The sequence below is a fragment of the Equus quagga genome, chromosome 13 (assembly GCF_021613505.1).
Source record: "Equus quagga isolate Etosha38 chromosome 13, UCLA_HA_Equagga_1.0, whole genome shotgun sequence".
NCBI lineage: Eukaryota > Metazoa > Chordata > Mammalia > Perissodactyla > Equidae > Equus > Equus quagga.
In genome coordinates this window covers 69,663,618-69,677,354 of record NC_060279.1, presented here as the reverse complement: position 1 = coordinate 69,677,354, position 13,737 = coordinate 69,663,618, and the positions used below count along the sequence as shown (strand labels likewise).

At 48.3% G+C, this 13,737-nt stretch overlaps 2 protein-coding genes across 15 annotated transcripts in view; both read right to left on the bottom strand.

The window, feature by feature from the left end:
* The window catches only part of SYCE1L (synaptonemal complex central element protein 1 like), a 78,539-nt gene extending 74,634 nt beyond the window's left edge, over positions 1-3,905 (bottom strand). For all 13 annotated transcript variants that reach the window (XR_006891574.1, XR_006891573.1, XR_006891575.1 and 10 more), the window contains exons 1-2: positions 3,797-3,905; positions 419-481 (exon numbers count right to left, since the gene is read on the bottom strand). Coding sequence is in view for 8 of the 13 variants with exons in the window: in XM_046682516.1 (XP_046538472.1) it covers positions 419-481; positions 3,797-3,905 (172 nt within the window). In the remaining 5 variants the exon portion in view is untranslated. The remainder of the gene's footprint in view (positions 1-418; positions 482-3,796) is intronic.
* Positions 1,266-12,525, bottom strand: MON1B (MON1 homolog B, secretory trafficking associated). 2 transcript variants are annotated; one of them, XM_046682515.1, is made up of 6 exons: positions 12,191-12,269; positions 11,817-11,974; positions 9,528-9,857; positions 8,183-9,002; positions 7,655-7,802; positions 1,266-5,268 (listed from the first exon to the last, which is right to left on the bottom strand). In XM_046682515.1, exons 2-6 carry the CDS (start codon positions 11,962-11,964, stop codon positions 5,059-5,061), a joined length of 1,656 nt encoding a protein of 551 aa, XP_046538471.1. In that variant the 5' UTR covers positions 11,965-11,974; positions 12,191-12,269; the 3' UTR covers positions 1,266-5,058. The 2 variants fall into 2 exon arrangements, with proteins under 2 accessions (XP_046538471.1, XP_046538470.1); XM_046682514.1 differs by lacking the exon at positions 12,191-12,269 and adding an exon at positions 12,390-12,525 and having other exon boundaries at positions 1,722-5,268.
* Between the last annotated feature and the right edge of the window lie 1,212 nt (positions 12,526-13,737).

Genomic DNA, 13,737 nt, shown 5'->3' with positions numbered 1-13,737 from the left:
AGGCCCTCTCAACAAGCCAAGCAAGGTGCAAAGCCATTTGCATTGCTATTTTCCATTTGCATATACAAAGGGCAGACAAAGAATATACACCCACGAGTGTATTTAAAAATAAATCTCTGGAAAAATACCTAAGAATTTAAAAATAGTTGCCGCTAGCCTGTTGGTCAGGGAAATGGATGGCTAGTGTGTGTGTGTGTGTGTGTGTGTGTGTGTGTGTGTGTGTGTAAGAGGGTAGAGTTTTCCTTCCTCTTATACTTGAATTTTGAAGCTGCATTTTTGGTTCAAAGAATTAAATTGTCTAAGAGGGAGAAAGTGTGGTGGGATCACTTCCCAAGGGTGTGAGTTGAGGGGCTGGGTTTGCACCACATGCCTGACTCCAAACCCCAGACCAAGCCTCAGACACAAGGAGACACGTGACCTTTCTGCAGCTTTTTCACCATTGCCAGCAAGTCTTCAGTCTTCTTCGAAGACCTGGTCTGCCCTGTGGAGATGAAAACAAGAATTACAGGATCCCGGGAGAGTCACAGGGACTGGGGAAAGGTCCAAGCCTATCTGGAAATGGAGAAAGAAAGTCCCAGTGGGTTCTGCAGACCCCTCTGGGCTGGAACGGAGGAGAGGCTGAGGGGCAGGTTTCCAGCCAGAGTGGGGACCCTGCAGGACCCTGTCCCTGTGCCTGCAGTTTGTGGTGTGTGCTGGATAAATCAGCTCAGGGTCAGCTTCTCCCCAAGAGGTCAAAGGACACCACAGACATCCCCTTAATGAAACTCAGGGATGACAGAAGGGGGTGCACTTTTGCTGCTGCTGCTGCTATTCAAAATTAGCATCAAGTTCTAAGCAATGCAAGAGGGCCGAAAGATTTCATATGAATTTCTTTAAAATCAGTATAGACCATGATTTGCAAATTCTTAAAGAACTCATGGATCCAGGAAATAGTTATTAATGACTGCTAATATCAAAAACAGAGAACTAAATACCATAGTCCCTGATGGAAGAACATAATATCACCTATGAAGGACCCTTGCCAACAACAAAAAGAATCTTATTAGGTTTCTATGTCTAAATACCGATTCAGGGGAAATATAAGGGGCAGAGGAATATGTTAAATGACATCATGGGAATGCAATCAGCATCATCCAGACTCTGGGAAACTCCACAGGACAATCTTGTGTCTTCAACAAATAAGTTGCAAAGAAGAAAAAGAGGGAGAGGGGAAACTATAGAATAAAAGAGACATGAGACATACATCAATTGACGGTAATGAATAGACCTTATTTGCATCCTGATTCAATCACTTTTCACCATATATAATTCTATTTTTAACATGAGCCTGTGTTACCTTTAAAATTATATGTATAATCCGACAATGTATACTGGTGATATTTTTATTCTTTTTAGTGGCTGCATAGTGGGCCACTGAATGGATATACGGTAATGTAAGATTAACAATCATAACTAATCTTAGATCATTACTATCATCCATTACGCAGAACATACGTGGTCTCCCTTGATTGTCCCCATATGTCATTTCAGCCAGCTTTTGAACCATTTCTGCTAAAGATCTGTGTTTTCCTCCCCACTGCATTCCTAGTCCTAGTCAAGGGGTAAGATCATGGGTGATCGGTAAATCTTTTCAATAATCAATCTAACATCTGATAAAATTCTTCAAAAATCCACATTACAAAACAAAACAGCCTGTAGAGCATAAGCCCCCTTTTTGAACATTTTATTTTGAAATAATTTCAGCCGTACACAAAGGTTGTAGAAATAGACCATAGTGCTCCTATTTGCTCTTGTATCAGATTTCCCATTTGGGAGCGTTTCTGTCCCATAAATTGCACGCATCATTATTCCTTAGCAGTCCACTGTATATTTCCAATATACAAAGGGACTCTACCAGGTAACCACAATATAATCATCAAAACCGGGATGTTAATATTTATAAATATTAATATATCATCCTCAAATGCCATTCAAATTTTTCCATTTTAAAATTATATAGAACTACTTACATTTTCCCAAAAAACAAAAGTCACAAAAACGCCTCAACCTGTGTGCAGCCCGCCAAATCCAAGTCCCTTGTTTGGGTCATCTGGTAGGTCTTTAGCCTCCATTTTTCTGTGCTACATACACAGGGCTAGAGTTGACAGTGCCCCCTCCTTTTTGTTTTTTTAATCCCAACTTGCTTTTCTCTCATAAAAATAGGATCTCTTTTGGAGCTCATTCTATGTCAATAAATCATGATCTTATCCTTTTAAAAATTAATTTTTCATCATTTTAAATTAAGTTAGAATTTAACTATTTTTTCCTGCCACTTAAAAAAAAAGCCCACCACGTGGGCATTCCACAATAGGCATGGCTATACCTCAATGCAGCTATTTCTGTGATTGCTCCTCGTGTTTTCCTTCCATCAACAACACTCCAATGACCCTTCCTGGTCCACAGGTCTGTGTAGTCCTCCTATGATTACCAAGCACGGTGACTGAAGACATGGAGTAGCATTTGAGATGCTAAACATATTCTGCCTCCAGCAAAGCCTTTACTGGTCAGTTCTCCCAGGGAGGCAAGAGACGGCCTTTTTGCCCAGAGTAATCAATATTAGATATTATTTCTCCCTTTATAAAGCCAATTTTGATGGGCTGGAAATGGTAACTTGACATGCTTTTATATTTTCTCCATTGCTGGTGAAATTAATAACTTCACTTTTGATGAATTTGAAAGATTGATATTAACATAGTTTTTTAGCACAGTGTCAGCTATAGTAAGTGCTTAATAAATGAGATCTATTTGCATCTATCTTATTTTTGTCTGTCCTTTGTTGAAAGCTGGCATTCAATGTGTGGTCCTAATCTAAGAGAGCTCTTGGTTTTAAGTTATTTCATTATTCACACAATAAAAAAAAAAAATCATGGAGCACCCACTATGTGCCAAGCAGGCATTGTTTTAGGAGTTGGGGAAACAGCAGTAAATGGTTCTCATGGAGCTCACATCCTAGGACAGACAATAAACAAGAAAGTCATTATTATTGTTGATGTCTGCATAGATAGGTCTGGGAAAATGCCATCCAACGCGTTTATTAATATAGCAGTTGAAAGAGTCTGTAGGAAGAGGGGTTAGAGATTGATGAAAGGAGGGCAGAAAGTCAACAACTGTTGAAACAGTAATGGGGAGACGGGCGTTCATCATTCTGTTTTCTGTACTTTGGTACATTTTGAAAATTTCTAATTAAAAAATGCTAGTGGCATAGTGGTGGCTCATTGTCTTGGAAGGTTTTCTTCTTTTGACTAGACTGCAGTTTCCAATTGTCTCCAGGATGATTTTATTTTTTCCCCTCTCACTAGGGGTTGGGGGACTATTATCCACAAAATGCCCTGGAGAAAAGAAACTGTGGAAGCGGCCGTTCTCAGTAAAACTGAAGAGTCCATGCACAGTGTGGTATGGGCCAGGTGTGAAATGATGATATTGGGCAATCACTGTTCACTTTCTTAGATGTGGCAGCAGCACGGTGATTTTTACGAGCACATCCAACTCTTTTCTCCGTTGAGATGCAAACTGAAGTACTGAGTCTATTGTTTACTTTAAAATACTTACCCCATATATGCAATAAAGCTGACAAGAGTTAATCTAGATGAGAATATTCATGTTATTTTTCTCCACTTTGTTGAACAGTATCTTTTTTTATAAAAGGCTTACAATTTTACCTTTTTTTTTTAGTACTGCTATCAATATTTCATTACTGTAATGGGACGAAGGCTCCCTCCCTTCTGCCCCAGGGGAGAGGCCCGCCTGCCCTCGCTACCTTCAGCCTCCTCAGACTCCTCCGCGACTTCCAGTGGCTCCACTTTCAAAGGCTCCACCTTGCCCGCCATTTTCCAACGCGAGGCTTGCACGGGTGCGCCTTGTAACATGATTGGTTAAAAAAAAAAAAAAAAAAAACCACGCGAGGGCGAAAGGCCCTGCAACGCGCATGCGTGCAGTGCGCGTTTACCCATCAGTAGACCAGGGTGAGGAGCCATGGTCCAGGTAAACAGAGCGCGCCAAGCCCCTGACCAACAGTTTGTGCGCATGCGTACACCACGAGCGAAAAGGAGGGCAGAATTAGGGTCTTAGTCGGTTGGAGAGTGTTGTGCACACACATACAAAACTGTAGGGAGGTCTCTCCCTCTCCAGGTTGCCTGTGTTGTGCAAGTTGTGCAAGGCTGGGACAAACGTGCATGTGCTCTGTAGTGGTGCACAAGAGTTTGAGTTCCTTTCTGTTCACACACTGAACAGCCTATGCGAGGTTAGTTATCTCCATTTCACGGATGAGTAGAATGAGCCTTAGAAGCCAAGTGCACATCCTGTGTAGAAATTCTGGATTTAAGCCACTGGGGGAAGTCAGGGACTTTGTCCTGGTTTACATAGACAGGGAGACCCTGAAGGGTACATTTTCGTTCATATTAGCAGCAGCCAGCGTTGATGGTCATTTTGGACAGGGTACAGATGAAGTGCATGAAGGGCAAAGGAATGTCGCTGTGGGGACGGGTTTCCAGCCTTTCATGTAAAGTTTTTCTTTAAAATATCCTAAGGCTGGTTCCAAGCACAGGCTGGCCCTGTACTCCCAGTTCCAGAATCCCTGTGGGCCACCCAAAGAGACCTTGGGCAGCTCTGGACACTCAGGGCTGAGATCCCCTCGCAGAGGCAGACTCCATGCCGTACAGAATGGGTGGTGCCCAGGATAGGAGGAGGCAGCCCCTGACAGATGCCTGAACATCATCAAAGTGGAGAAGGTGAGGCAGAGAGAGGGGAAGAGGTTTTCCTAAGGATTTCCCCAGAGGTGGAGGTGCATGAGGGGGCTGGGGAAGCAGCCTGCTCACTGTGTGCAGTCGTGCTGCCACCCATCTCTCATTTGTGGGCAGACCCTCAGATCTTGCCCCTTTGTCCAGGGAGACAGGGACCAGCCACAGACACCACCACTAACGCCCCTGCCGCCCCACCCATGCCCCATTTCCAGGGTGGAGACAGAAGGTAAAAGCCAAAGGTGGTCCTTGCCAGCACTTCCCAATCTGGGATCTCCACCTCTCAAGGGCCAGTGAACAAGCCATTATGGGAAGCCTGGTCCGCAGAGGCAGCTGGGGCTGCTGGGGGTGTGGAGTACTTGGGTGGGTAACGAATAAAGAGCCGATCCTCTTCCTTCTTCACCCAGCGCAGGAGTTTGGTCACTACCAAGATGGCACCTGCCTTGGTCACCAGGGGGCTGAGGCAGGTATAGAGCTCAAATTTGGAAGTCACCTGTGGGTTTGAGAGGAGACAGAGTCAGCTGGGCCGGAGCTGGCCATGCCCAATTGTGTCCCCTCACCCTAGCCCCATGCCTATCTCCTGTCTGGACAATGCACTGGTACCAGCTCCACCTGGTGCCGCCTGGCCACTGTGCTAAAGCAAGTAAGTTGACATTATTGTGTCATGGGTGGGCCTGGGGTTTGCAGATGGGCCAAAGGATCAGCTAGATCTGGTGGCTTCAATTGGGTGACGCTGGCTGTATGTGTGTGTGTGTATTCTCTCTGGACCTTAGTTTGCTCATCTATAGACTGGGCATAACAACAAGAGTGCTTAACATTTATTGAGCAATTGTGGCACACAAGGTCCTCTTCTAAGCTCCACATACCTATGTTTTCATCCGCTGTAGCCTGGGCAAAATATGAGGATTATTTCACTTTAATCCTCACACCAATTTGGGAGACTTAACCAGGTCACACCTTTCTGCACCACCTCTCACTGCTCTTCACCTCGCTCCCTCTGTTCCAGCTATTCTAGCTTCTCCTTGCTGCTCCTCAAATACAACCAGGCTCAATCCCACTTCACAGCGTTTGCTCAGTCCTTTCCCTCTGCCAGGTGTACACTTCCTCCAGATACCCACATGGTCCACTGCCTCCCCTCCTACTTAGATGCCATCTCTTCAGTGAGGCATCCCCTGCCCACCCAATTTAAACTCCTGGGCCTACCATATCTTGATTGTGAAACACCATTCTCCACTAAAAGGTACAAGGGCTCCTTGGACAGATGGCTGATTTCAGGACTAGTACAGAGAAAGTACAAGATGAGCTTGGAATGTCTTGTGCCAGAAAGTAAGGAGTGTTTGAGCAGTGATGAGGATGTGTCAAAAAGACACAGGGACCAGCCTGACGAAATCACAGCTCCCACAGGCTAAATCAGAGGCAATCTGAGCATAAAAGTAAATGACAGAAAAGGCTTTTACCCCACTGAATAAAAGAAAAATCCATGAGACCATACTGATATAAAATTTAAAACTCTACAAACAAATAGGAAGAGAAGTTCTTCCATTTAGTAGAATTGCAACCAATAAATGTGGTAGGAACGATGGAGTTGGAAAAATCACCGTCTGGTAAACACCAGAGTAATAATGGCTGAAGGCAAAAATCATTAATGCTTATTAAAATTAGTGAATGAAAGACAGAACACTGATGTAATCACCACAAGACATTCACTAGTTACGAAGGGGAAAATTACTAACTCTGTGGTGGAGAAAATGGGCAGACACCATCTTAACTAAGTGATCACAGATAACAGCGTCAACAGTGGGGCAAACTGACATCGTGGGCCTCCTGATATGATACAGAGAAGGGCATATCACTTCTGTGATATTCTTGCCAAAAATGCATGACCTCAATTTAGTCATGATAAAATACTAGAAAAACCCAAGTTGAGGAACATTCTACAAACTAACTGGCTGGTACTCTTTAAAAGTGCCAAGGTCACAAAAGACAAAAAAGACCAACTGTTCCAGAATAAATGAGACTAAGGAGACACAATAAATAAATCCAACATGTGATCCTGGACCAGTAAAAGGACATTGGTGGGACAATTGGTGAAATGTGAATGAAGTCTGTAGATTAGATGTTACTGTACTGATATTAATTTCCTGATTTTGGTAAGTTCCTGTGGTTATGTTAACATATAGAGAAACTAGGTGAAGAACCTATTTATAGTAATCTTTTGCACTATTTTGCAACTTCTTTGTAGGTCTAACATTGCTTGAAAAGTTAAAAAAATTTTAAATAAAATCCTCAGCCTAGAACGATGCCTGATACACATAGGCGTGCAATGAATGATTTAATAAATGTGTACTAAATGGCAGAGCCTGGGAGAAGGTGCTGTTTCCAACGGGGTCATCTTGACCAAACTCCCTGAATAGCTGACCTTTAATAGACTGATGGGAAGTGATGACAGGAGCCCAGAAGAGACCCTAGGGAAGGATACCCCAGGTGGAAGGCACAGCATGGGACCAAGCCTGTAGTGTTCAAGGAGTGCCAGGGACTTAAGAGTCCAAACTGAACTGGTGCCTGCAGACACATGGGCGGGGCTTATGGGAATTCAGCAGGCACAGTGATGGTTGTTAATGGAGCCTGTGGAAAGTTGAAGACACTGTATCGTTTGCTAATGGGGGAAGAACAAACAGAAAGATGGGGCTAATGGAGAGGTGTAGACACTGTGATCAATCCTCATGGGTTTCAAAGACACATGTGTAATGGCAGGGACAAGCATTGGAAGCAAAGGCGTGGTGTGCTTGATGGAGGCTGTTACAGCCAGAGGGGATACAGTGGAGGGAGAAGAGGCTTGAAGTGGGGAATTAACTCCTGCAGAGCCCTCCCCAACTCACCCAGGCCAGCAGCGTCTCCTTCTCAGCCACGTGATAAATGAGTCGCAGGGGCCGGGAGGTGCTATGGAGGCGCGCGTGCAGGCGGTGGTATAGGTCTGACAGGCGCTGCCGCTCCTCCTCTCTGCTGTACGGGGCCTCTAGCTCAGGGCTGCAGTGATGGAGGGAGGTAGGGGACAAGGTCAGTCTAGGGCTTTCTCGGCAGGCCCATCTCCCCTCAGTCAAGGGAGTTCAATTAAGTCAGGGAGCTGAGCCTCCCCCATTAGACTGGAGGAGTCTCGGTGGTTTGAGGCCCAGCTTCCCCATCAAACTAGGGAATTCCTGGAATACTGGGGCCCTCTTCTCCATTAGAATAAAGGATTCCTTGAGATTGGTGGTCAAGCCTCCCACATCAGACAGACACCCATTCCATTCCATCTTTCTAGAGCACAGTTGGCTCTCTCTCCAAGGTGAGGTCTATGCAGTGCTAAACTTTCCACTTAGATAAGCCTTCCTGCCTGGCCGGTTGCTCATAGGGTAACTATTGCCCACCTGGTAAACTGGGGCAGCTGGCGGTGATGGTCAGGGATGTCCAGCGGCTTATAGAGGAAGTGCCGGAGTCCAGGTGCCCCCACTGCCTGCACACTGTAGGCAGGGGCACTGGCTGATGAGGCATTAGAGAAGCTGGCAGCCTCCCGAAGGGCACGCATGGCACCAAGGGTGTGCATGCCTTCTTCAACCAAGCGCCGGCAGGTGGCCATGTCATGGAACGCCTCAGGGTCGGTGCCAAGCAGCAGCAGGCACACAGGCATGGCATCCAGGCGGGCCACGTAGGCATAGAAGAAACCATCGGGGTTGAAGCGGGGCAGGCACACAGGTGCCCACGCTTCTCCTGCTGCGAAGGCCGGTGCACCCACCCAGTCGAGCAGCAACTGCAGGTCAGCTGGGTCCAGCCTGCACTCGGCCAGCACAGTGCGCTCCTGGGCTGCTGTCACCAGTCGACCGCCAACCGCCAGCACTGACAGTGCCAGACCAGGTGCTGTGCATCGTCGTAGGAGCGCACCCAGTGCTTCCCGCAGCGGGCGAGTGAGGGGCACACAGCGCACAGCGCCCAGCAGCAGGGCACCTGGGTCCCGCTCCATACTGTCCAAAAGCCGGTCTAGTGTGCGCTCCGAGCCGGCCAGCAGGCGGCGGAGGTCGTAGTTCTGCTTGCGTGCGAAGATGCGGGCCACGCTTGCGCGCGTCAACGTGCTCACGATCTGTGCGTGCACAGCGAGCAGCTCCCCGCGCAGCTGGGATGCTGACTGAGGAGTCCTTGACACAGCCACCAGCAGCAGTGGGCCCTGCTGTAGGAACACCAGCTTGTGGTCCTCTGGGAGAGGGAAGGGTTGGGGCAGGGGGTAGAAATGGGTCAGTAGTGACCAGAGGGTGTCAGGTGGGGCTCTTCCACCCTTCCCCCCAACACACAAACCTCTAGCCCGAGCTCACATGGTCACTCGATGGACAGTTGGACTAGGGTAAGGACAAGCTGGGGGAGTTTGGACATTTGTAGAGATGTGATGGGATGGTCATGGAATCAGGTTAGACACACAGCATGAAGCGGGGGAAGATGGAGCAAGGACTGACAGAGAGCCAGAAAGGCACTCAAGTCACACTTTGAGAACAACAAGTAAGTATCCAGTCATTCACTTAAATCCGTGAGTTAATCATTCAGAACCCAGCAGGCCAGACAGATGGAACCACCCAACACCCAGACACCTAGCCAGCCATCCACACATACTGACTCACCCATGGCTGGCTGGGTAGTCCCCCAGGCTACAGACAGACAGACAGACCTACAGCTAGCCAGACATATTCCCAATCACCATACCATCCTGCCTCGTGCTCCTTTGCTCACCAGCATAGATGGCGCGGATGGCATCTCCTGCACTCTGCACGAAGGACACCAAGGCTGTCATCACACCCATGGTAGTCGACAGTGCCTCCACACTACCGTACCTCGAGTAGATGGGCTTGCCTGCCTCGCTCAGCACAAACACGTGCTTCCGCTTGCTGCGCCAGTCCTCGTCACTGGGGTCCCCGCCCTGGCTCCCAGAGCCACTCTCGGGGCCACCCATGGGACTATTCTCAGAGGCTGCAGGACTCCAGAGCCCACAGGTGCATGATGGGGCCTCCGACTGTGGCAGTGGTGACAGCAGGTCAGGTGGCTGTTCCTTGGTCTCAGGTCCTGAAAGGGAACCCCTGGTGGGTCATCTGCCTGTGGACTTCCACTAACTCCATGTGCCCAGGGACCCACAAAATTCCTACCAGATCTCCAATGACCCCTGATACCGAAACAGACCTCCAGCGTATCTCCTCTGCCCCTCAGTGATGTCCACATGATTCCCCTAAAATCCCAATAATCCAATCTCTCATTCTCATTATTGAACCCCCTATGTCCCTAGAGACCAATTATTCTTTCAATAACTGCTATTCCCAACTCTTCAAAGCACCCCATTGCCTCTGAATGACCACTATTAATATATTCATCTTCAATGAGCCCACATTAATACCTCTGACCTCTTATTTATTCTCCTGATATCTACTCACCCCTCAATGACCACCATTACCTCTACCAATATTTGGGTCTTTGATGGCTCCCCCTACCCTAATCCCTTATTTATTCTCATTGATGTCCGCTGATCCCTAATAACCCCATTGACTCTCCTGGTCACCCATTTATATTCTTGGTGATGACCATTAATTCTCCCAGTGACTGCCATGAATATCCACTAACACCCTGATCTTCAGGACTCCCCCAATTCCCTCTTTACTCCCACTATTGTTCACTAATATTCCAATGACTCCACATTAACATCACTAATACCTGGGTTTTCCAACACTTAATGATTGCTCTGACCCACAATCTATTCTACTCCATGTCCACTCCATCCCCACCATGACCACCATTAACCTTCACTAATATCCAAGACCTCCAGCGACCTCAACTTTATTGTATTCTCCCTTCTCCCCAGTGACCACTATTAATCTCCACTAACACCCAGGACTTCAGTGACCTCCACTGACTCCCCTGACCCCTCTTGTTCTCAATGATAGCCATCTCCTCCTTACAATAACCACCACTTTATATACCAACACACAGGACTTTAATAATGACCAACATTGTTCTTCCCCATAACCATCAATAACAGTCACCAATGAAACCCATGACTTCATTGCCCCCTACTGATTCCCCTGACACCTCTCCCATTTATTCCAGTTGATGTCCACTGATCTCCTAAAGACAACCATCATTATCCATTGGCAACTATGTCTCAACAGTTTTCCCGTAGAATCTCAATGACCTCATATTCTCTCATTCTCTCATTCACATTCACTGACTTCCCACGTCCTCAATTAATTGGTCCCCAATTACCTCCTCCCAATACCTGCCATTACTTGCCAATAATTCCTAAATTCTCAAAGACTCCCCCATCCCCCCACCACTATTTATTCTCAGTGATATCTGCTAATCCTTCCCAATGACCCCATTAACATCCACTAATTTCAAAGTGGTCAATGAGTACTGATTCCCCAATGATTCCCATTGATTCTCCACCAAATACCTTCACACATCCACCCAGGTCTTCAAAAACCCTCCTACTGGTCCTTTGACTTCTCTAATAATCTCACTGACATCCACTGCCTCCCAACCAAGGATCACCATAATATCCACTAACATCTGGTTTCTTAAAGACTCTCTCCAACAACTCACCATTAACTCCTCAATGATGTAAACACTGAGTGCCCAGTGGCCCCCAATGATCCCCTTTCCCACTTCAATGATTTAAATAACACCCTAAATAATCCCCCTTTGCTCCCATTAACTTTCTTTTGGCCATTCATTTACCTAAACATCCTAAATCCCTAACGCCCCTCTCTGACCCCAACTGACCCCTTTTTGATTCCTCAAAGATCTAAACTCACAAGTCCCCAGTGAACATTCATTGACACCCACTGATTTACTTTTCATTCCTCAATGATTTAAACTAAACCATGAGTTCACAGTGACCTCCTACTGACGCTGCTATGGCTAAAGCTACTTCCTGAGTCCCCAAAGACTCCTCATTGGTCCCCTACTGACATCCTCCAACAATGACACTCTCTAGGGATTCCTTTCAAGACCCTAGTGAGGGGGCAGGCATACCTGTTTCCTCCAGGCCCCCATCTTCGGGATCCGGCGAGCCCTCGTGAACATCTCCACCGTCTCCAGCCTCCTCACTGGGGAACTGCGTGTCCTCCACGTCCTCCGCGTCCCCAGGGGCTGGGGCAGCAGCGTCTCCACCGGCCTCCATCTGCACATCCCTGTAGGGGAAAGGAACTGAAATTGACGGGCAGCGAAAGAAACTTTTTTAAAGCCTTTACTGAGCCTGGCCCCCTTGGGCACACTCCTAGGGCTCGTTTCCCCTCGGGTTTCAACAGGACGAGACATTCAAACACATGACCAAATGCTTGCAACCTTCAACACGTTTGGAAAAGGGAGGCTCTGCTGAGCCTCAGGAAATAAATATACATAAACACCTGTTTTAACCCCGTATCTCAACTGGCCGGGTAGCATTACTTCCCGCAGTTGCAGTAGCATGACACTTCCGGGTGCAGCTGCTGTCTTGCCACACTTCCGGGTGCGACGCCGCTCTGAAGACACTTCCGGTTGCAGAGCTTGATTCCCTCCCCGCAGCGCCCGACCCCTCCCTCCCGCCGCCCACCGGTTTTCCCTCACCGTTGAGATGGCGCGCGCCACTCCCGGATCTACGTGGGTCTGGTTGGGAACCCAGTGAGACCCCTCTGCACTCCTCCCCTCAGCACTGGCTCCCGCGGCTAACGGAGGCCTGCGGGGCCCACTTCTCGTACTGAAGACTGTCGGCGTGAGGGGGGCGCGGCTCAGGTTCAGCCAATCCGGAGTACGGAGGGCGGCACTGCCTCCCTTAGGCCCAATCAGGAGACGCCGACTCCTTACGTCATGATAGGTACCCGTGCCCGACCAATAGACGTGCTCCCCAGAACTGAGGCGTCTTCACCCTCCCTTATCCACCAGCAGGGTTGAGGGAGAAGTGGAATAGAGTCTGGGCAGAGAGGGAATGCTTGACGGACAGTCGCCGCTTCCAATCGGAGTGCCGTGCGCAGCCTGGCCTGCCTATGGGACCTGGCTGCTAAATCGAGAGGCGGGCTTCTCCGAAGTGGGAGTATTCAGCCAGGCAAAGGGCTCTGCGGCCTGTGGAAAAGGGGGACCGCGAGCTGTGAACATGCTCATGGTGCAGGGGAATGAGTTTTCGAAGGCAGTGTGCAGACTGACCAGGGTTTGCCCGATGGGCAAAAGGCCAAGCTGACCTCACTTCCGAAGACAGATCTCTGTGGGCGGAGCTATGCAGATTAGGAGCCCAGGCGAAAACCGGGTGGCGTCAGGCGGTCTTAGCCACAATTTTCGAGTGAGGGCGAGCGCGGGTTTGCGCACGCCTACTCTAAACTCTCCTCCTTTGCTCTAAATGCCTCTGCCTGCGACTCCCTGTCTAACTCTGAGTCTCTTTCTCTCTCTGTCTCTGGGTGTCTCTCTGCGTCTGCATTTCTGTCTCTCTTCCTGTGTCTGTGTCTGTGTCTCTATATGCCCTCCTCCTTGTCCCTTCAGCTCCGTCTCTGTGTCTTTCTCTAGATCTTTGTGTCTGTCAATTGTTCTTTAGTTCTCTGTCCTCCAGTATCTCTCTTTCTCCCTCTTCCTCTTCGTCGCTCTCACATTGCTCTTTCTTGGTTTCTGGCTTCCCACCCTCTCCCACTGCCCAGCCACGTGGCGCCCGCCCGGAGCCCGCGGGGCAAAGCCCCTGAGGACCGAAGGAGTGGATCCCCCCAGTGCCATTGCCCCGCAGGATTTTCATTTACATTGGAGAATTTTAGGAGAAATAGACTCTGATTACTCTCTCCTCGGGAGATTGAGGAGTAAACTCTTCCATCCCTTGACAACAGGGGTTCCCTGAATTGTGACTCCCCTCCCCTCAGCGTGCTCTGCTAAATTCCATGGTCCTTGTCACGTCAGCAAGAATATCCTTTTTCATGAAATCAACATCACCAGGTAAACA

Bases quoted from the DNA above. Each gene is read 5' to 3' on its own strand.
- MON1B (XM_046682514.1), bottom strand. From the start codon at position 11,964: ATGGAGGCCGGTGGAGACGCTGCTGCCCCAGCCCCTGGGGACGCGGAG. The intron at 7,803-8,182 runs GTGGGCAATAGT...CCATCACTGCAG, and splicing joins CAGCTGCCCCAGTTTACCAG to CCCTGAGCTAGAGGCCCCGT. The intron at 5,269-7,654 runs GTGAGTTGGGGA...TCAAACCCACAG, and splicing joins AGGAGACGCTGCTGGCCTGG to GTGACTTCCAAATTTGAGCT.